General features: G+C 44.1%; 1 protein-coding gene across 1 annotated transcript in view; it reads right to left on the bottom strand.

Annotated features, from left to right (window-relative positions):
* Positions 1-901: 901 nt before the first annotated feature.
* LOC143765342 (fer-1-like protein 4) overlaps positions 902-23,239 on the bottom strand; it is a 301,433-nt gene continuing 279,095 nt past the window's right edge. The window contains exons 43-45 of the mRNA XM_077251904.1: positions 6,366-6,649; positions 5,037-5,137; positions 902-4,269 (exon numbers count right to left, since the gene is read on the bottom strand). Of these exons, the coding sequence (XP_077108019.1) occupies positions 4,089-4,269; positions 5,037-5,137; positions 6,366-6,649 (566 nt within the window). The 3' untranslated portion in view covers positions 902-4,088. The remainder of the gene's footprint in view (positions 4,270-5,036; positions 5,138-6,365; positions 6,650-23,239) is intronic.

Genomic DNA, 23,239 nt, shown 5'->3' with positions numbered 1-23,239 from the left:
CCTGTGAACCTGTGTTGGAGATCCTGCCACTCTGCTCTGAGTTCCTGCTGCATACACCAGTGTTCAGTAATCCTCCTTCATCTGCTGCTCGTGTTACTTCCATCTGCATTTGCTGGACATGTAAGCTGTTTCTGCTCTGCTAAACCTGAGACTATTAACCAGGCCTCCCTGGTTGAGCTAAGATATGATTTGAACTGCCAATGTCAAGGATCTATTCATGTCAAGTTTCCTCAAGAATAACTGTGCTTCATAGACTTTCAGTTTGTTTGCATCTACCTCTGAAGTTTCCTATTGACTGCTAAGCTGCGTTTATTATTTGCACCAAGTGTTGTGGACTTGAGTTTCTCTCTGCACCTGCTTGAATCACCGTGTGATAATATAAACTTTACCACTTATAAAACTGTGTCCTGTTGTCTTGTTCCACGCAAAGAGTCTCCTGAATTATCCCCTATAATTATTACAATAATGCTATGTAAGGCTACGTTCATACTTGCGTACCGGGGATATGCGGATGGCTGTGTACTTCCTCAACAAGTTGCGTTCCCGTGCGGTCAGCGGGCATGTCAAAATGACGCATCCGCATACATCAGCATGTCCTGCGTACCCAATGTTAAAGATAGGTATGCAGGACGCATGCAGGAGTAGGCGGACCTAAATGGAAGAAGTGCGGAAGTGGGTGGCGCTTCAGGGAGGAAGTCCGCAGCCGTCTGCAAAGCCCCGGTACGGAAGAGTGAACGTAGCCTAACATATTCAGATCAGTATGGAACCATTTTAAGCCTTCAGAATAGTTTAGTTTACTTTCGGTTTCCACAATTGAGCAACTGAGCTCTTGTGAAACCCGATATTCCATGTTTATATAGTAACATTTACAAAAACACGTCCTAAAAAATGATATCTGGAATTTAAAAATACGATTTGCCTTTATTATTTACACGTTAAAATTTGCAATGCTTCCATCATATACAGTATATAATTTAACAGCCTTATCATCTATGTGAAAAATACACTTATAACGTTTACAAATACAGACATTTTGTTTAATAAAATGATGGGATTGCCAGATTCCCTTTACTATATATTATAAATATGTAATTTAATAGCATGCGAGGTTGGACACTACATTTTTATTGGTGGGCTATCCTTTGGGTGGGCATGGCCATTCCTACTAGACGGGTTATGCCTGGGAGTATGCATATCGCATACTTGACCCCGGGTCAGACAATGGCGAATCCTCACTTCACATATTGCGTGCCTTGAGTAGATTTATAGCTTTTCATTTCAGATTGGACAACTCCTTTAATATCTGCTAGGCAGGGGTGTGACACCCGCACCAATCGACTTTTTCAAGCAGTTCTCAGATGTTGCCCGAACATAACAGCTCCTTAATTTTCATAGTGGCGGTAGCTGGGTACTGCAGATCCACCCTGCAAATGGCTGCCCTTGTTCCTTCTCAGTTTTGCCAGGATACACATCTGTATATTGCATCGTGCTGCAACAATGACATCACGCTTCTCGTAATAATCAGAAAAAGAGCATCGGATGCCAGCAGGTAGTAAGAGATTTTCAGGAGTCTGGTCCAACTATCAATGTGGCCGCTGGTAAAGGGTCCTGAGGACCTTTTTGCTCAATTCTACCTAGCACTTGTTGCCAACTGACACCTATGCAGCGTAGGAGAAATCAGTAGAATTTCCCAGTATTTTTGCCAATATTGTTGCTGTGATTGTGAAGAAAGAGGTTTGTACAGCAATTTATTTCACAGATTTCACCATTCAGGCAAGTTCAGTACTAGAATGTCTAGCATACCAAAACTGTTATTATCCTATGATCAGAACTGAAGCAAAAATAAACTTCTGACTGCTATACAGGGACGATGCAGACAGACAATGGCCACTATGCAAAAACAACAAATGCATCCTTTGCAATACAATAGCTCATCATAATGCACAATCCCTCCTGCTTTGGAGGTGTAAGTGGCCCCATTTCCTCTTGGGTCCCTGTGTGGCTGCACAGGTTGCACCAATGGTATGTCTGCCCCTGGTGCCACATCTTACTGTGCTTCGGTTTTGAAAACTTGAGTGTCCATATGTAGAAGTGGTGGAGATGATGTTCCACTCTGACACCCCAAGTGGTTAAAAGTGTTTTATATTACATTAGTATGTCATTTAATAAGTAAAACCCTCTGGGGCTGCAGATTAGCCTAGTCAGGGTTAACTGTAATGGCTGGCCCAGATCAGGGAGGTGGACCTGAGAGTTAATGCCAAGTTCAGGAAGTGTCAATGGCAGCTACAGAAAATGTGATGAAGTGACAGCATCAGTCACAGTCAATAGGCTGTTAGGGACAGCGTGAGCCTGTTACTCGGGGCAGTGGATTTTCAAAGAACCCTTCCGTGCAAGCCCACCTGTTGGCCTGGGAACCCTGGGATGGATGTCGAGGCCCTTGGGTGCACTGACCATGTGGAGCTGCAGGGAAAGATGTCTTTAAATCCTCAGAGGCAGGAGGTGATGAAATCTGGGTGCGCCGCTTGTGGTGGAGAAGAATTCCTAGTGCTAGAGGAGTTAGCAAGAGAAATTCTCTGCCCATACTGATAACTGGGGCTGAAGTTTTGTCAGGTACCTGTGGGAAAGACTGTAACTCGTTGGGCCTTATTCTGTGTCCTGATTGTAACGAACAAAGGCTGCCGAGTAAAAGTTTGACTGTTTTAACGAATCCGGTGTCCCCTGGATTGTTTGCTACAAAGGTTCTGGAAAATGAAAGCCTAGGGCCGGTGAAAGCCTATGGGCCAGAAGTAAGTGTGATGCATCCCACACACAGTAGAATGTCAGGCCAGAGACACGTTTTGTCTGTAGGGTGCCAGAGCACGCATTAGTAGCCGCTAGTCTACAACTACCTTGCCCAGGCACCTTACATGCATACACAAATGTAGAAAGGGCCATGAGCTTACCACAATCTCTGTGTACGGAAAAGAGTCTTTCCCACTTGGTGATTGTCCAAGATGAAGAGAAGATCTTGCACTTGATTTGCCTAAAGGGCTTAGTCTTTATTCCCTAAGCATTTAAGAGTGATCCATCGCTAACTTGCTTACTCATTTCTTTAGTCATGTATGTGAGTATGCTATAAGCTTTGATAAGCACGCAACTGTGCCATTCTACTTGGGCCGTAAGATTCAATGTGCCATTTCCATTAAATAACTGGGGGTAGTTTTGGCAAAACATTAATTTAAATGCCCCTGATTATTAATTTGCCCATTTAATATAACTAGAAAGATTAAATAGATAAAACACTATAGCAGCTGGCAGTTTCCAGCCGATTATAGAGAAGTTAGATGGGAAAAGAATGCAATGTGATGATTACGCTGCATTTCATACATGTAGAAATCTATAACCTCTGATGTGGTGTAATATGTAATGCCCTCTGGCACGCTGCAGATGGCGCAGGCACGGCGTGTTTTCACTTTCTAGACAATCAATGGCGTTTCACATACATATAGTTGAAGAACTTGATGAAAGTAATAGCTGGCACATTTGCATTAACAGAATTCAACTTCCCAGTAAGAAAACCTTATTCATTAGGATTTTCTCATGTCCTGAAAATGAATGAGTGCTGCAAATATATGTGAGAGCCATTTCAGAAGAACTTTAGCAAATGCAGCTTCCGGCCACATCCTTTGCCTAAGAGACCATTCTTAAAAGTTAAGACAAGTTAGCCAGTGATCCTATAGAAAATCCTAAAAAAAAGTCTTAAAGTGCTTGTGGAAAATATAATAATTCTTGGCAAATATGTAAGCAGTTTGACTACTTTTATATACAAGGGCACACAACTCCCTAACCAGGTAGTATATGCCACTGCCGTATGTATGATTAATACAATGCATAGATAAATTGATAATTAGCAACGATCCTGGATTTACATAATTTTATAGCAATTTTTCATTGGGGAAATATGATCTGCGATTTGTTATTGAGGGCATGGGATTGTGCTGGGCGTATTACATGCGGCAGTGTGGCCATGTAAACTGATAGCACACATCTCCTTTACATAAAATAATTCTGTCTATTCAGGAGACAGGCAGATGATTTACTGACGATGCCTAGCCATTAATAATCTTCTCGCTGATGTATCCCGGCATTGTGTATAGAATGAGGACCAAGAAGATGGTGAGAATGGCGATGATGAGCAGAGCAATAATGTACTTCTTATATTTCTTCCAGATGAAGAAGACAAATGTTTTCAGTGGGTTCACAAACCAGTTGAATGATGTTTTTGGACGACTGTAGAATAAAAATACAGATGTTATATAGTGCGTACATTTTTTACACAACAGGGTAAATTTTACATCACTCTATTAGTGGTTTTTGTTGAAAACTCTAAGTCTGTGCTGTGGGCTGCACAAAATTAAAGGGGTATTCCTATCTCCAAGATCCTATCCCAATATGTAGTAGGTGTAATAATAATAATCATAATATTAGCAAATTCCTCCAATTAGAAATGTAGTAAAGTTTTTCTGATTGGTTATGTCTCTTTCCTTATGTGCAGGCATTGCAGGACCTTAGGTATCTATGGTTCCGACCACTTATATAGCTAGTTGCTAACGGTTGTAACCATGGATACCTAAGGTCCTACAATGTCTGCACATAAGGAAAGAGACATAACCAATCAGAAAAACTATATTACATTTTTAATTGGAGATATTTGCTACTATTATTATTGATAATTATTATTACACCTACTACATATTTGGATAGGATCTTGGAGAATATCTCTTTAAAGTAGAGTCCCTCTACTGCCAGGGTACCCTCTTTAGTGCTGGGATGAATGTCATATGATTTTACAGCGCTCGCTCGGCGTTGAATCTGTTTGTTTAGTGTAGTCTACAGCACAAACTTTAGGCGGTGCTTTGCTAACAGAGTGATTTAGGAAAACAATAAGACTGCAGAGTCCTGGTCATAATGGTTTTCATGTTAAAGGTGAGGTACGCTTTAAATTTTGGCCATTGTGAAACAAAACATGTCATGGAAATCACTAAAACATGTCTTACTTTGGCTTCTCTAGAGGTTCTGGTTCCTTGCGCCCCAATCCCACTGGGCTCTTTTCTGCCTCCTCCACTGTCACCAGCTGAAATTCTGCTTCAACTTTCCCCTGCAAGCAAAAAAACAGGAATTTACTGAAATGGTCCAGTCCTACATTATCCTCATAATAAAAGAGAAATCCAGGACTTCCTAGGAACGTGCCTGACGCCTGGGTGACGACACTGCTGGATCCTATTGCCGCTGTCTGCAGTTGATGGATCGCTGTTGGCCACTCATCATCTATCTCCCTCTACACAAAATCCTGGCTAAGAAGAAGTAATTCCCCTGTTTTGTATTTTACTGCGCAGCAAACATTTACATATTTTTTCAAGCTTTGTTCTGACCTTTTGTTTTTTAAAGAGTCTACTTTTGTATAATTTAACCTGTTCTCGAAAATATAACTATGACAAATAGGCAACTGGAAGAAAACTGCTTGTAGCTTTTTCCTGGCATTTGTATCATTTTTTTCCAAGTCAAAAAAATGTTGCAGTTGAAATTCATTAACCGAGTCATTTTTTTGTGCTTTCTCCTCTGCCGTTTGGCCCAGATTCATATCCAAAAGCATGTAAGCCTAGATTCCCACATCCGTATTGTGCAGTCATAGTGTGGACCGCAATTTACGGACTGGCTGCAGGTCTTTTGACCCAAACATTCCCTATAAGTATCTATGGGACTTAAAAATGGCACAGAAAATTAATTAAAAATTGTCTGAATAAAATAACATCAACCTAAAACTGCTGAATGAAGGAAGGATAAAGAGTAGAAAAGTAACAGAACTGGTGAAATGTTTAATCAAGATTAATTGCACTCTTGTGGCTACGTTCTGTACGCTCTACGAGTAACAGGTTTTTAGATTAAATTATAGATTTGAAATATTTTACTGTCCAAGAATAAACAACAAACCATCTACTTTAATTAATAGCATTCTGACACCATGCGGTGCCCAACTGAGAGCCCCTCTGCCAGGAGAAAATTACCTTTATTCCCTGGTGCAGTGTTCAGTCATAGGGGCGGCACCAGCACGTTTCAGTCACCATTCTGTGTATAGAGAGAAATGGTTGTAACCTCGCCCCCTGAAACTAACCGCTGACTCTAAAGTGCATTTCCTCCTGGCAGCAGGGCTCTCAGTATGGCACGTTGTCAGAACGCTTTCTGATTCATGCTGTCAGGTTCCCTTTAAGAAGTCATAAGCATTTTGTAAAACTATGCTAGTTTTCTAACCATGAAATTTGTTTATAAATATTATATTGTAAATATATAAAATGCATTTATTCTCTCTTCTACGTCAATTGACTTACTGCCAGGATGTACGTATTCCCACTTGAATCACTGTACTGCACATCCTCCAGTTTTACATTTTTTTTCTTTTTTTTCTTTTTCTTCTTTTTATCCTCGGCCTCTCTTTCCTCCCTCTCTTCATCTTCTTCGCTCTTTAGTTTGACAAAAGGCCACCACCCTCTCATACGCTTGTTTCTAAAGATAGAGAAGCGCGGCATGGCTTTGTCTTTGGCCATTTTGATGGTGCACTGGTGTGCTGTTTTTGCCCCTCGCACCATATCACTTAATTTAAATTCAAATGAACCTGCAACAAAAAACATGATTTTTATTTTTATAGCATTGAAGGTAATCCGTTTTTGCTATGTAATCATCTGAGAGCTACATGATGTAGAGGCTGAGACCCTGATTCCAATGATGTGTCACTTACTAGGATGTGTTTCAATAAAACTGTTAAAAACTTTTAAATTATCGGGGATTATCAGTAGAGGACTAGGTGTCTCGTGCTATGTAGTCCTGCTGCTCTGTGTAGCCATGCCCCTGAGTCACCCGCCAGGGCTGTGAGGTACTCGGTACCGGGTCCAGTACTTAAGGGGATGTGTCACGGTGACGGCGACCCGGTCCGTGGCCCTGGGGAAAGTCTTTAACCCCTTAATGACAGCCAATACGTCTTTTAACTGACCTGACATATAAGAGAATAGCCTCCCCATACAGGTGACAATCCAGCAGCTGTCGGCTGTCCACTATAGCTGACAACTTGCTGTATCAGCCACGATCAGTGTTGGCACCTTACATATCTGTTTAACCCCTTAGATGCTGCTGTCAATAGTGACTACATCATTATAAATGGTTAAGAGAGTGTGGGGGCTTCCTCTTTATCCCAATTGGTGACCTCAGATTATGATTGTGTGGTCCTGATGTTTGCGATGGCAATTCACGACCAAATAGCAGCCTTAGAGTCTGACGGTTGTTGTAACCTGTTCAGAAGTTAGAGGCATTTAGGTGGTAAAAATACACATTTTCATTTCTGTCATACCACTTTGCATTAATTCCTGTAAAGCACCTGAAGGGTTAATAAACTACCTGACTGCAGTTTTCAATATGTCAGTGGGTCCTGTTTTTAAAATGATATAACTTTTGGAGGTTTCCCAATATATGAGACCCCTAAAGTCACTTCAATCATGGATAGTTCCCTAAAAAAATAAATGTTGTGAATTTCCTTGAAAAAATGAAAAATTGCTGCTACATTTTTAAACCTCCTAAAATGCTAACAAAATAAAAGAACATTTTACAAATGGTGCTGATGTAAAACCGACATGAGGGAAATGTTATTTATTAATGGTTTGCTGTGGTATGACCATCTGGATTTAAGGGATAATCATTCAAACTTTGAAAATTGCTAATTTTTTAACATTTTTCTCAAATTTTTGATATTTTTTATAAATAAACACTAAACATATTGACCTACATTTACCATTATCATAAAGTATAATGTGTCACGAAAAAACAATCTCAAAATCACTGGGATTTGTTGAAGCGTTGCAGAGTTATTACCACATAAAGTGACACTGGTCAGATTTCCAAAATTTGGCTCCGTCACTAAGGGGTCAAAGGGGTTTTAAATAAAGTTTTTGTTTGTGACGCCACCTGTGGTATTCGGTCAGAGGGGACCAATGCTGCTTAACCCCTTTCTGACATCGAACATACTATCCCGTCGAGGTGGGGTGGGCCCGTATGACCACCAAAGGGATAGTACGTCCAGCGCGATCGGCCGCGTTCACGGGGGGAGCGCGGCCGATCGCGGCCGGGTGTCAGCTGACTATCGCAGCTGACATCCGGCACTATGTGCCAGGATTGGTCACGGACATGATCAAACATGATCGCAGTGTTCCGGCGGTATAGGGAAGCATCGCGAAGGGAGGGGGCTCCCTGCGTGCTTCCCTGAGATCCCCGGAGCAACGCGATGTGATCGCGTTGCTCCGAGGGTCTCTTACCTCCTCCTCCCTGCAGCAGGCCCGGATCCAAGATGGCCGTGGCATCCGGGTCCTGCAGGGAGGTGGCTTCACTGCGCCTGCTTAGAGCAGGCGCGGGGAAGCCTCCAGGAGCTGTGCACGTCAGATCGCCGATCTGACACAGTGCACAGTAAAGTGTCAGATCAGCGATCTTACACTATAACACCATGCCCCCCCTGGGGCAATGTTATAGTGTAAAAAAAAAATTTTTCACATGTGTAAAAAAAAATATATATATAGTTACTATAAATACATTTCTTTATCTAAATTTTAGTATCACCGCGTCCATAGCGACCCAACCTATAAAACTGTCCCTCTAGTTAACCCCTTCAGTGAGCACCGTAAAAAAAAAAAAAAAAAAAAAACGAGTCAAAAAACAACGCTTTATTATCATACCGCCAAATAAAAAGTGGAATAACACGCAATCAAAAAGACGGATATAAATAACCATGGTACCGCTGAAAACGTCATCTTGTCCCGCAAAAAACGAGATGCCATACAGCATCATCAAAGAAAAAATAAAAAAGTTATAGTCCTCAGAATAAAGCGATGCAAAAATAATTATTTTTTCTATAAAATAGTTTTTATCGTATAAAAGCTCCAAAACATAAAAAAAATGATATAAATGAGGTATCGCTGTAATCGTACTGACCCAAAGAATAAAACTGCTTTATCCATTTTACCAAACGCAGAACGGTATAAACTCCTCCCCCAAATGAAATTCATGAATAGCTGGTTTTTGGTCATTCTGCCTCACAAAAAATCGGAATAAAAAGCGATTAAAAAATTTCAAGTGCCCGAAAATGATACCAATAAAAACGTCAACTCGTCCCGCAAAAAACAAGACCTCACATGACTCTGTGGACCAAAATATGGAAAAATTATAGCTCTCAAAATGTGGTAATGCAAAAAATATTTTTTGCAATAAAAAGCGTCTTTCAGTGTGTGACGGCTGCCAATCATAAAAATCCGCTAAAAAACCTGCTATAAAAGTAAATCAAACCCCCCTTCATCACCCCCTTAGTTAGCGAAAAATAAAAAAATAAAAAAAATGTATTTATTTCCATTTTCCCATTAGGGTTAGGATTAGGGCTAGGGTTAGGGTTAAGGCTAGGGTTAGGGCAAGGGTTAGGGCTAGGGTTAGGGTTGGGGCTAGGGTTAAGGCTACAGTTAGGGTTGGGGCTAAAGTTAGGGTTAGGGTTGGGGCTAAAGTTAGGGTTAGAGTTTGGATTACATTTACGGTTGGGAATAGGGTTGGGATTAGGGTTAGGGGTGTGTCAGGGTTAGGGGTGTGGTTAGGGTTACCGCTGGGATTAGGGTTAGGGATGTGTTTGGATTAGGGTTTCAGTTCTAATTGGTGGGTTTTCACTGTTTAGGCACATCAGGGGTTCTCCAAACGCGACATGGCGTCCAATCTCAATTCCAGCCAATTCTGAGTTGAAAAAGTAAAACAGTGCTCCTTCCCTTCCGAGCTCTCCCGTGCGCCCAAACAGGGGTTTACCCCAACATATGGGGTATCAGCGTACTCAGGACACATTGGACAACAACTTTTGGAGTCCAATTTCTCCTGTTACCCTTGGGAAAATACAAAACTGGGGGCTAAAATATAATTTTTGTGGAAAAAAAATATTTTTTATTTTCACAGCTCTGCGTTATAAACTGTAGTGAAACACTTGGGGGTTCAAAGTTCTCACAACACATCTAGATAAGTTCCTTGGGGGTCTACTTTCCAAAATGGTGTCACTTGTGGTGGGTTTCAATGTTTAGGCACATCAGTGGCTCTCCAAACGCAACATGGCGTCCCATCTCAATTCCTGTCAATTTTGCATTGAAAAGTCAAACGGCGCTCATTCCCTTCCGAGCTCTCCCATGCGCCCAAACAGTGGTTTACCCCCACATATGGGGTATCAGCGTACTCAGGACAAATGCAGGATTGTAATCACCCTAAAATATACATATTACTGTTTTTTTCTGTGATTTTTATTTGACTTTACTAATTCACTTATTTAAATATTATAATTTCGGTTTGATTAAAAAAAACATTCAACAATATTTTTATTGTGGTGCATTTAGCCCAGTACAGGAATTGCGCAATTTGACAAATGATCATCTGTAATTGGCCAATCATGCAAACAATGGCCAAAAAACATTCAGCAGCACGGATGACTGTTTTAGCAGAGAATAGTCTGCAGTCAGCCATCATAAACAAATGCTCACATGCGAACTGAAACTCATAATTGGCTAAAATGGTCAAAATATTATATTTCAGCCAACTTTCACATTACACATTTCAGTTGGCTTTAGGTGATTTTAAATAGACAAGTTCAGTTATTGTAAGACAAATCAGTGACCTGCAGTCTGCCTAACTACAGATACGGCTCTTAGGTCGGGGTCACACTTGAGAGCGTGATACGAGAAACTCACGCAAGTCTCTCGCATCAATACCCGGCACTGCCGCCAGCACTCGGGACCAGAGCGTTCAGCTACATAGAAATACATGCAGCCACACACTCCGGTCCCGAGTGCCGGCGGCTGTGCCAGGTATTGATGAGAGTTTCTCGCATTGCACTCGCAAGTGTGACCCCAGCCTTAGCCAGATTTCCCAGAAATTGCAATCTTCTGTTGTCTGATGTTCCTTTATGTTTGTAAGTATACTAATTGGATTCCTGACTTTACAACTACTATGAACTTGCTCACTTTGATCCTTAATTCAGATATTCTGCTAGAGAGCTCACATGTCCAACACCTCTGGATTCTGAACATTACCACTTTTGGACATATAACAAGAAGGTTGCAGCCTTAAAGTGAAACTGTCACATGAAAAAGGGTTATTAACTTGCAGATATGGGGTTAATCTGCATTTTAATAGCTTTCTGAACCAGCACTTTGAGCCCCATTACCAAGAAGAAATTAACTTTATTCCCCCCGTAAGCGTTCTCTTTCCAGACACACTGGTGGTGTCGGCGGCTGTAAGGCCACATGCATACGTTGAGTATTTGGTGGGGTTTTTACCTCAGTATTTGTAAGCCAGGAGTGGAACAATCAGAGGAAAAGCATAATATAAAACACGTCACCACTAGGGTTGAGCGACTTTCATTTTTTTAAGATCGAGTCGGGTTTTGTGAAACCCGACTTTGTCCAGAGTCGAGTCGAGTGCAGTCGGCCGATTATCGCTAAAAGTCGGGGATCGACCGAAACACGAAACCCAATGCAAGTCAATGGGGAAGCATAGTCGGCAGTGAGTGGAGGCCAGGAAAACACCTACAGTGCCCATTTTAATGCCAAAAACATCCATTCTTGTTTCTGAAGCTTGTCAATCTTAATTAACTTTATAATAATAGTTGTTCAATGGAACTTGGGGGTCATTTGGCAAATTTGTGGGGGGTAGGGCTGGTTCAAGGTTTTAGTGGGCCCAGGAATCGTGGACTACGTCACGGCGGTGGAGCAGGGAGAGGAAAGTATTTCAACGTTGCAAGTGCTGTGATCCTGAGCAAGCAGGGGGGCACACTTGTTCGCATTGGCACTGGCACAGGGCCCCTCAAAGTACAGCGGTGTGTTTGCACGGCGGGGGCGCCTCCCACCAGCAGCGACACTTTTGCGTACTCTGAGGGGCCCTGTGCCAGTGACATCGCCAATGAGTATGCCCCCCCCACCTGATGAAGGAACCTGCACTTTCATCTGCACCTTCCTCTTTGTCCCTGTGTAAGGTGGTATAACATGCGGGAAGGGGAACCTTACTTTCAGCAGGGTCAGATTCTGGCTGTGTAGAGTGCAAGGGGAATGTAGTGGTCTAGGTCAATGTACCAGCAGACTCATCTAGCAGTGGCTGGGCAATGGGCAGGATGAAAAGGAAACAGATATAGGGCCAAAGAATAAAGTAGGCTAAATGCAGTTCAAAATTGGTAACAGGACAGGACTAAACTGGCGGCATTGCTTTGTTCAGTGGAGTAGCAAACCCAGGAGCAGCAGACACTGTTTTAAGGGCCCAACCACACTAGTAGACCAAATGCAGTTTAATATCTGATACTATAGGCCCAAAGCCAGAAGGTTGAAGCTCAGCTTTATTCAGTTGAGGACAAACACCAGGCAGGGGCAGACACCGTTAGTAGGCCGTAACCAAAGTTGAAGGCCAAATGCAGTTTAATATCTGATACTATAGGCCCAAAGCCAGAAGGTTGAAGCTCAGCTTTATTCAGTTGAGGAAAAACACCAGGCAGGGGCAGACACCGTTAGTAGGCCCTAACCACCAATTTTTGAAAACACAGCACTTAATGAGAGCCAGAAGGTTGAAGCTCAGCTTTATTCAGTTGAGGAAAAACACCAGGGAGGGGCAGACACCGTTAGTAGGCCCTAACCACCAATTTTTAAAAACACAGCAGTTAATGAGAGCCAGAAGGATGAAGCTCAGCTTTATTCAGTTGAGGACAAACACCAGGCAGGGGCAGACACCGTTAGTAGGCCGTAACCAAAGTTGAAGGCCAAATGCAGTTTAATATCTGATACTATAGGCCCAAAGCCAGAAGGTTGAAGCTCAGCTTTATTCAGTTGAGGAAAAACACCAGGCAGGGGCAGACACCGTTAGTAGGCCCTAACCACCAATTTTTGAAAACACAGCACTTAATGAGAGCCAGAAGGTTGAAGCTCAGCTTTATTCAGTTGAGGAAAAACACCAGGGAGGGGCAGACACCGTTAGTAGGCCCTAACCACCAATTTTTAAAAACACAGCAGTTAATGAGAGCCAGAAGGATGAAGCTCAGCTTTATTCAGTTGAGGACAAACACCAGGCAGGGGCAGACACCGTTAGTAGGCCGTAACCAAAGTTGAAGGCCAAATGCAGTTTAATATCTGATACTATAGGCCCAAAGCCAGAAGGTTGAAGCTCAGCTTTATTCAGTTGAGGAAAAACACCAGGCAGGGGCAGACACCGTTAGTAGGCCCTAACCACCAATTTTCGAAAACACAGCACTTAATGAGAGCCAGAAGGTTGAAGCTCAGCTTTATTCAGTTGAGGAAAAACACCAGGGAGGGGCAGACACCGTTAGTAGGCCCTAACCACCAATTTTTAAAAACACAGCACTTAATGAGAGCCAGAAGGTTGAAGCTCAGCTTTATTCAGTTGAGGGCAAACACCAGGGAGGGGCAGACACCATTAGTAGGCCGTAACCAAAGTTGAAGGCCAAATGCAGTTTAATATCTGATACTATAGGCCCAAAGCCAGAAGGTTGAAGCTCAGCTTTATTCAGTTGAGGAAAAACACCAGGGAGGGGCAGACACCGTTAGTAGGCCCTAACCACCAATTTTCGAAAACACAGCACTTAATGAGAGCCAGAAGGTTGAAGCTCAGCTTTATTCAGTTGAGGAAAAACACCAGGGAGGGGCAGACACCGTTAGTAGGCCCTAACCACCAATTTTTAAAAACACAGCACTTAATGAGAGCCAGAAGGTTGAAGCTCAGCTTTATTCAGTTGAGGGCAAACACCAGGGAGGGGCAGACACCATTAGTAGGCCGTAACCAAAGTTGAAGGCCAAATGCAGTTTAATATCTGATACTATAGGTCGAAAGCCAGAAGGTTGAAGCTCAGCTTTATTCAGTTGAGGGCACACACCAGGGAGGGGCAGACACCGTTAGTAGGCCGTAACCAAAGTTGAAGGCCAAATGCAGTTTAATATCTGATACTATAGGCCAAAAGCCAGAAGGTTGAAGCTCAGCTTTATTCAGTTGAGGAAAAACACCAGGCAGGGGCAGACACCGTTAGTAGGCCCTAACCACCAATTTTTGAAAACACAGCACTTAATGAGAGCCAGAAGGTTGAAGCTCAGCTTTATTCAATTGAGGAAAAACACCAGGGAGGGGCAGACACCGTTAGTAGGCCCTAACCACCAATTTTTAAAAACACAGCACTTAATGAGAGCCAGAAGGTTGAAGCTCAGCTTTATTCAGTTGAGGAAAAACACCAGGGAGGGGCAGACACCGTTAGTAGGCCCTAACCACCAATTTTTAAAAACTCAGCACTTAATGAGAGCCAGAAAGTTGAAGCTCAGCTTTATTCAGTTGAGGAAAAACACCAGGGAGGGGCAGACACCGTTAGTAGGCCCTAACCACCAATTTTTAAAAACACAGCACTTAATGAGAGCCAGAAGGTTGAAGCTCAGCTTTATTCAGTTGAGGAAAAACACCAGGGAGGGGCAGACACTGTTAGTAGGCCCTAACCACCAATTTTTGAAAACACAGCACTTAATGAGAGCCAGAAGGATGAAGCTCAGCTTTATTCAGTTGAGGACAAACACCAGGGAGGGGCAGACACCATTAGTAGGCCGTAACCAAAGTTGAAGGCCAAATGCAGTTTAATATCTGATACTATAGGCCCAAAGCCAGAAGGTTGAAGCTCAGCTTTATTCAGTTGAGGAAAAACACCAGGGAGGGGCAGACACCGTTAGTAGGCCCTAACCACCAATTTTCGAAAACACAGCACTTAATGAGAGCCAGAAGGTTGAAGCTCAGCTTTATTCAGTTGAGGAAAAACACCAGGGAGGGGCAGACACCGTTAGTAGGCCCTAACCACCAATTTTTAAAAACACAGCACTTAATGAGAGCCAGAAGGTTGAAGCTCAGCTTTATTCAGTTGAGGGCAAACACCAGGGAGGGGCAGACACCATTAGTAGGCCGTAACCAAAGTTGAAGGCCAAATGCAGTTTAATATCTGATACTATAGGTCGAAAGCCAGAAGGTTGAAGCTCAGCTTTATTCAGTTGAGGGCACACACCAGGGAGGGGCAGACACCGTTAGTAGGCCGTAACCAAAGTTGAAGGCCAAATGCAGTTTAATATCTGATACTATAGGCCAAAAGCCAGAAGGTTGAAGCTCAGCTTTATTCAGTTGAGGAAAAACACCAGGCAGGGGCAGACACCGTTAGTAGGCCCTAACCACCAATTTTTGAAAACACAGCACTTAATGAGAGCCAGAAGGTTGAAGCTCAGCTTTATTCAATTGAGGAAAAACACCAGGGAGGGGCAGACACCGTTAGTAGGCCCTAACCACCAATTTTTAAAAACACAGCACTTAATGAGAGCCAGAAGGTTGAAGCTCAGCTTTATTCAGTTGAGGAAAAACACCAGGGAGGGGCAGACACCGTTAGTAGGCCCTAACCACCAATTTTTAAAAACTCAGCACTTAATGAGAGCCAGAAAGTTGAAGCTCAGCTTTATTCAGTTGAGGAAAAACACCAGGGAGGGGCAGACACCGTTAGTAGGCCCTAACCACCAATTTTTAAAAACACAGCACTTAATGAGAGCCAGAAGGTTGAAGCTCAGCTTTATTCAGTTGAGGAAAAACACCAGGGAGGGGCAGACACTGTTAGTAGGCCCTAACCACCAATTTTTGAAAACACAGCACTTAATGAGAGCCAGAAGGATGAAGCTCAGCTTTATTCAGTTGAGGACAAACACCAGGGAGGGGCAGACACTGTTAGTAGGCCCTAACCACCAATTTTTGAAAACACAGCACTTAATGAGAGCCAGAAGGTTGAAGCTCAGCTTTATTCAGTTGAGGAAAAACACCAGGGAGGGGCAGACACCGTTAGTAGGCCCTAACCACCAATTTTTAAAAACACAGCACTTAATGAGAGCCAGAAGGTTGAAGCTCAGCTTTATTCAGTTGAGGAAAAACACCAGGGAGGGGCAGACACCGTTAGTAGGCCCTAACCACCAATTTTTAAAATAACAGCACTTAATGAGAGCCAGAAGGTTGAAGCTCAGCTTTATTCAGTTGAGGAAAAACACCAGGCAGGGGCAGACACTGTTAGAAGGCCGTAACCAAAGTTGAAGGCCAAATGCAGTTTAATTTCTGATACTATAGGCCGAAAGCCAGAAGGTGGAAGCTCCGATTTAGACAGTGGAGGACAATTTGAATTAGGGACTGCAGACAGACTTAGTAGGCTGTCCCCTGTGGACCATGCATCCAACACATTAACCCATTGAGCCGTAATGGACACGTAATCTTCCGTGGCCATGCCTACAGGTCCATGCGTCTGTTGTCAGGTGCACCTTTGTACTCACAGATTGCCAGAGTGCATGGACAATGCGGTCTTCTACATGCTGGTGGAGGGTTGGGATGGCTTTTCTCGCAAAAGAAGTGTCGACTGGTTAGCTTGTAGCGTGGTACAGCGTAGTCCATCATGGCCTTATTAATAGTAAATAAAATATATAACTAGGCTCTATGAACTTTTAAATAGGTTCCAGGGGTACACGGGCAGCATTGGTGTGGTCAGTGGAGGAGTATTGCAAGTAGGGGCCGCAGACAGGCTCACAAAGGCCTAAAATAACAAACAGTAGGCAGTCATAGCAGATTTACATCGGTTACATGGATACACAGGCAGGCACTCCAGGCAGCATTGTGGTCAGTGGAGGAGTATTGCAAGTAGGGGCCGCAGACAGGCTATCAAAGGCCTAAAATAACAAACAATAGGCTCATGGCAGTTTTATATCGGTTACATGGATACACGGGCAGGCAGCATTGTGGTCAGTGGAGGATTATTGCAAGTAGGGGCCGCAGACAGGCTCACAAAGGCCTAAAATAACAAACAGTAGGCAGTCATGGCAGTTTTACATCGGTTACATGGATACACAGGCAGGCACTCCAGGCAGCATTGTGGTCAGTGGAGGAGTATTGCAAGTAGGGGCCGCAGACAGGCTATCAAAGGCCTAAAATAACAAACAATAGGCTCATGGCAGTTTTATATCGGTTACATGGATACATGGGCAGGCAGCATTGTGGTCAGTGGAGGAGTATTGCAAGTAGGGGCCGCAGACAGGCTCACAAAGGCCTAACATAACAAACAGTAGGCAGTCATGGCAGTTTTATATCAGTTACATGGATATACAGGCAGGCAGCATTGTGGTCAGTGGAGGAGTAATGCAAGTAGGGATGGCAGACAGGCTATCAAAGGCCTAAAATAACAAACAATAGGCTCATGGCAGTTTTATATCGGTTACATGGATACACGGGCAGGCAGCATTGTGGTCAGTGGAGGAGTTTTGCAAGGAGTGTCTGACACAGTTAGTACTCCAAAAAAATAAATAGATGTTAATGTCTCGCAAAACAACTATAAGTAAAAAAAGGGTGGCATGCTTAGGTACAGGGGTGGGCTCATCTGCAGAGTTTATGACAAAGTAATTTGGCAGTAAATTAGTATTTACTGGTGTCAATATAGGACACTGACCCAGACTACTTTAACTAGCATCATAGATGCAAACAAATTGGTATTGTCAGTGCCAGGCATTGAATGATGTCAGTGCATAGACTAAACATTGGTGGAGCTGTGCGAGATAATTTTGCACGTGGTACAGCACAGTTTGAGCTGGGGGGGGGGGGAACGCTCTTGTGGCCGGCGGTAGCGCCCCAGGGCCCCTCATGTTACAACGGCGTGTCTGACGTTGGGTGCGCACCACCACCGCCAGAGACACTACATTGTACTATGAGGGACCCAGTGGCAATGCCGTCGACCAAAAGCGGGCACACCCGCCTCTTCAGACAATCAGCACTGTAACGGGTGCTTTCGCCAAGTGGCGAGACAACGGCCCTGTGGGGGGATTTTTCCCATTGGGGGAGGTGTAAACATGTCGTATGCTGGACAAACAGCTGCTGCAAATTAACAGATTGGAACACTCAGTAAGACCAGTCCACAAGCAAGACCTTTTTATAGGAAAGCTAGGTGTCAGCCGGGAAAGGTGGGGCAAAATAATTTGAAATCCAGGAGTGGTTCATTTTAATGAAGGTGAGATCATCCACATTTTGGGTAGCCAGACGAGTCCTTTTTTTGGTTAATATTGAACCAGCAGCACTGAATACTCTTTCTGATAGCACACTAGCTGCTGGGCAAGCAAGCTCCTGCAACGCATATTCTGCCAATTCAGGCCAGGTGTCTAATTTTGATGCCCAGTAATCAAATGGGAATGACGGTTGAGGGAGAACATCGATAAGGGATGAAAAATAGTTAGTAACCATACTGGACAAATGTTGTCTCCTGTCACTTTGAATAGATGCTGCAGTACCTGTCCTGTCTGCGGTCATTGCGAAATCACTCCACAACCTGGTCAGAAAACCCCTCTGTCCAACGCCACTTCTGATCTGTGCACCCCTAACACCTCTGCCATGTAGCCCCCTGCAGCTTGTGTGAGAACCATCACCGGCGCTGTGTGCTGGGAATGCCTGAATCAAATGGTCTACAAGAGTAGCTTGTTTGGTTGCTAATATTTGTTCGAGGTTCTCATGTGGCATAATATTTTGCAATTTGCCTTTATAGCGAGGGTCAAGGATGCAGGTCAACCAGTAATCATCATCGCTCATCATTTTAGTAATGCGTGGGTCCTTTTTGAGGATACGTAAGGCATAATCCGCCATGTGGGCCAAAGTTCCTGTTGGCAAATCTGCAGTTGTGCTGCTTTGAGGGGCAGTTACAGGCAAATCTATGTCACTTGTCTCCCTTAAAAAAACAGAACCCGGCCTTGCAACGCCACTAATTTCTGTTGGCCCAGGAGAAGCTTCCTCATTAAAAAAGTACTCATCCCCATCATCCTCCTCGTCCTCCTCCTCCTCTTCGCCCGCTACCGCGTCCTCTACACGGCCCTGACCAGACAATGGCTGACTGTCATCAAGGCTTTCCCCTTCCTCGGCTGCAGACGCCTGCTCCTTTATGTGCGTCAAACTTTGCATCAGCAGACGCATTAGGGGGATGCTCATGCTTATTATGGCGTTGTCTGCACTAACCAGCCGTGTGCATTCCTCAAAACACTGAAGGACTTGACACAGGTCTTGTAGCTTCGACCACTGCACACCTGACAACTCAATGTCTGCCATCCAACTGCCTGCCCGTGTATGTGTATCCTCCCACAAAAACATAACAGCACGCCTCTGTTCGCACAGTCTCTGAAGCATGTGCAGTGTGGAGTTCCACCTTGTTGAAATGTCGATGATTAGGCGATGCTGGGGAAGGTTCAAAGACCGCTGATAGTTCTGCATACGGCTGGAGTGTACGGGCGAACGACGGATATGCGAGCAAAGTCTGCGCACTTTGAGGAGCAGGTCGGGTAACCCCGGATAACTTTTCAGGAAGCACTGCACCACCAGGTTTAAGGTGTGAGCCAGGCAAGGAATGTGTTTCAGTTGGGAAAGGGCTATGGCAGCCATGAAATTCCTTCCGTTATCACTCACAACCTTGCCTGCCTCAAGATGTACAGTGCCCAGCCATGACTGAGTTTCATTCTGCAAGAACTCGGACAGAACTTCCGCGGTGTGTCTGTTGTCGCCCAAACACTTCATTGCCAATACAGCCTGCTGACGCTTGCCACTAGCTGTCCCATAATGGCACACCTGGTGTGCAACAGTGGCAGCTGCGGATGGAGTGGATGTGCGACTGGGGTGTGTGGACGAGCTCTCGCTTCTGCATGAGGAGGAGGAAGAGGAGGAGGGGGGGCGAACGCCTACAGCCAACTCTTTCCTTGACCGTGGACTAGGCAAAACTGTCCCAATATTGCTGTCCCCTGTGGACCCTGCATCCACCACATTCACCCAGTGTGCCGTGATGGACACGTAACGTCCCTGGCCATGCCTACTGGTCCATGCATCTGTTGTCAGGTGCACCTTTGTAGTCACAGACTGCCTGAGTGCATGGACGATGCAGTCTTTAACATGCTGTTGGAGGGCTGGGATGGCTTTTCTAGAAAAGAAGTGCCGACTGGGTAGCTCGTAGCGTGGTACAGCGTAGTCCATCAGCGCTTTGAAAGCTTCGCTTTCAACTAACCGGTAGGGCATCATCTCTAATGAGATTAGTCTAGCAATGTGGGCGTTCAAACCCTGTGTACGCGGATGCGAGGATGAGTACTTCCTTTTCCTAACAAGAGTCTCATGTAGGGTGAGCTGGACTGGAGAGCTGGAGATCGTGGAACTAGCGGTGGTGCCGGTGGACATGGGTGAGTGAGAGAGGGTTGGAGATGGTATTCTTGCCGGTGCCCTACATGCAGTGTTTCCTACTACTAACCTGGTGATTCCCTGACTGCTTTGGCCTGGCGACGAAAGCTGCACAGATACTGCAGGTGGTGTGGGAAATGGTCGGCTTACAGGGAGGGAAGGGATGTAGCGTTGCTGACTAGCTTCATTGGCCGAGGGTGCTGCAACCTTTAGGGACGTTTGGTAGTTAGTTCAGGCTTGCAAATGCATGGTGGATAAATGTCTATGCATGCAACTTGTATTTAGACTTTTAAGATTCTGACCTCTGCTTAAGGTTGTTGAACATTTTTGACAGATGACTTTGCGCTGATCATTTGGATGTTGTTTAAAAAAATGCCAGACTGCACTCTTTCTACTATCGGATACCTTTTCAGGCATTGCAGACTGAGCTTCTTTAACCGGATGGCCACGCTGTCCTCCAACTGGTTTTGGTTTTGCCAAGCGTTTTTGGCCAGATACGGGCCCGGTAGATGGAACCTGTTGTGATGTTGATGCCTGCTGCGGCTCCTCCTCCTCCGCTTCAGAACTACTGCCGCCTGCACCCTGTTCCCCCAATGGCTGCAAATCGGGGTCCACAACTGGGTCATCTATGACCTCCTCTTCTATGTCGTGTGCGATTTCGTCTGTGTCACCGTGTAAGCCGGTGGTATAGCGTCCGTGACGGGGCACCATAGTCTCCGCTGGGTTTGATTCTGCCTCAGTACACTGCGAGGGCAATGTTCTGGTCTGAGTCAAAGGAACAGCATAGTAATCTGGCTGTGGCTGTGCATCTGTGCACTCCATGTCCGATTCAACTTCTAATGGACATGGCCTGTTAACTGTTTCACTGTCTAACCCAGGAACGGTATGTGTAAAGAGCTCCATGGAGTAACCCGTTGTGTCTCCTGACGCATCCTTCTCTCTTGTTCTGGGTGAAGAAGACAAGGAAGCGACTTGTCCCTGACCGGGAGCATCCACTGACGATGCACTGCTCTGACATTTGGCACTTTCCGAGGAGGAGGCGAAAGAGCTAGAGGCAGAGTCAGCAATGAAAGCCAATACTTGTTCCTGCTGCTCCGGCTTCAAAAGTGGTTTTCCTACTCCCAGAAAAGAGAGCGTTCGAGGCCTTGTGTAGCCAGACAAGGAACCTGGCTCAACAACTCGAGACTTAGGTGCTGTACTGCTTTTACCACGACCACCTGATGCTCCACCACCACTACCATCATTACCAGCTGACAATGACCGCCCACGGCCACGACCTCTTCCACTAGACTTCCTCATTGCTTGCAAAACGTAACCAAAGTAACACTATTTGTTACTGTAAAACAACTTATAAGGTGAACTCAAACTTCTGTAGGATTTATATATACCTTTATAGGTGCCTGACACTGAAAGGAAAATCAGGCCCAATGTTACACACTAGGTTTTCTGTGGCCCAATAATTTGAGACAGATGGCACACACAGGCCCAGCACTCAAGCAGAAATGCCAATCTTAATCTCCCACTATTTTTTTTTTTTTCTGGGAGAATTTACCCTAAAAAAAAAAAAAAAAAGGCCCAGTATTACACAGTGTTTTCAGTGGCACACAATGAGAGAGAGATGCCACACACAGCAATGGCACGGAGTCAGACTTGGCAATATTTATCTCCCACTAATTTTTTTTTTGGAAAAGGGAGAATTTAGAAAAAAAAAAAAAAAGGCCAAGTATTACAGTGTTTTCGGTGCCACACAATGAGAGAGAGATGCCACACACAGCAATGGCACGGAGTCAGACTTGACCATATTTATCTCCCACTAATTTTTTTTTGGAAAAGGGAGAATTTAGAAAAAAAAAAAAATGGCCAACTATTACACAGTGTTTTCAGTGGCACACAATGAGAGAGATATGCCACACACAGCAATGGCACGAAGGCAGACTTGCCAATATTTATCTCCCAATAATTTTTATTTTTTTTTTGAAAAGGGAGAATGTACCACCCCCCAAAAAAAATGGCCAAGTATTACACAGTGTTTTCAGTGGCACACAATGAGAGAGAGATGCCACACACAGTAATGGCACGGAGGCAGACTTGCCAATATTTATCTCCCACTAATTTTTTTTTTGGAAAAGGGAGAATTTAGAAAAAAAAAAAAAAGGCCAAGTATTACACAGTGTTTTCAGTGCGACACAATGAGAGAGAGATGCCACACACAGCAATGGCACGGAGTCAGACTTGACAATATTTATCTCCCAATAATTTTTTTTTTTTTGAAAAGGGAGAATGTACCCCCCCCCAAAAAATGGCCAAGTATTACACAGTGTTTTCAGTGGCACACAATGAGAGAGAGATGCCACACACGGCAATGGCATGGAGTCAGACTTGAAAATATTTATCTCCCACTAATTTTTTTTTGGAAAAGGGATAATTTAGAAAAAAAAAAAAAAAAGGCCAAGTATTACACAGTGTTTTCGGTGCCACACAATAAGAGAGAGATGCCACACACAGCAATGGCACGGAGTCAGACTTGACAATATTTATCTCCCACTAATTTTTTTTTTGGAAAAGGGAGAATTTAGAAAAAAAAAAAAAAATTGCCAACTATTACACAGTGTTTTCAGTGGCACACAATGAGAGAGAGATGCCACACACAGCAATGGCACGGAGGCAGACTTGCCAATATTTATCTCCCAATTATTTTTTTTTTTTTTGAAAAGGGAGAATGTACCCCCCCCAAAAAAAATGGCCAAGTATTACACAGTGTTTTCAGTGGCACACAATGAGAGAGAGATGCCACACACAGCAATGGCACGGAGGCAGACTTGCCAATATTTATCTCCCACTAATTTTTTTTTGGGAAAAGGGAGAATTTAGAAAAAAAAAAACAAAAGGCCAAGTATTACACAGTGTTTTCAGTGCCACA

The sequence above is a fragment of the Ranitomeya variabilis genome, chromosome 4, assembly GCF_051348905.1.
Source record: "Ranitomeya variabilis isolate aRanVar5 chromosome 4, aRanVar5.hap1, whole genome shotgun sequence".
NCBI classification, from domain to species: domain Eukaryota; kingdom Metazoa; phylum Chordata; class Amphibia; order Anura; family Dendrobatidae; genus Ranitomeya; species Ranitomeya variabilis.
This window is presented reverse-complemented; position numbering and strand designations above follow the sequence as displayed.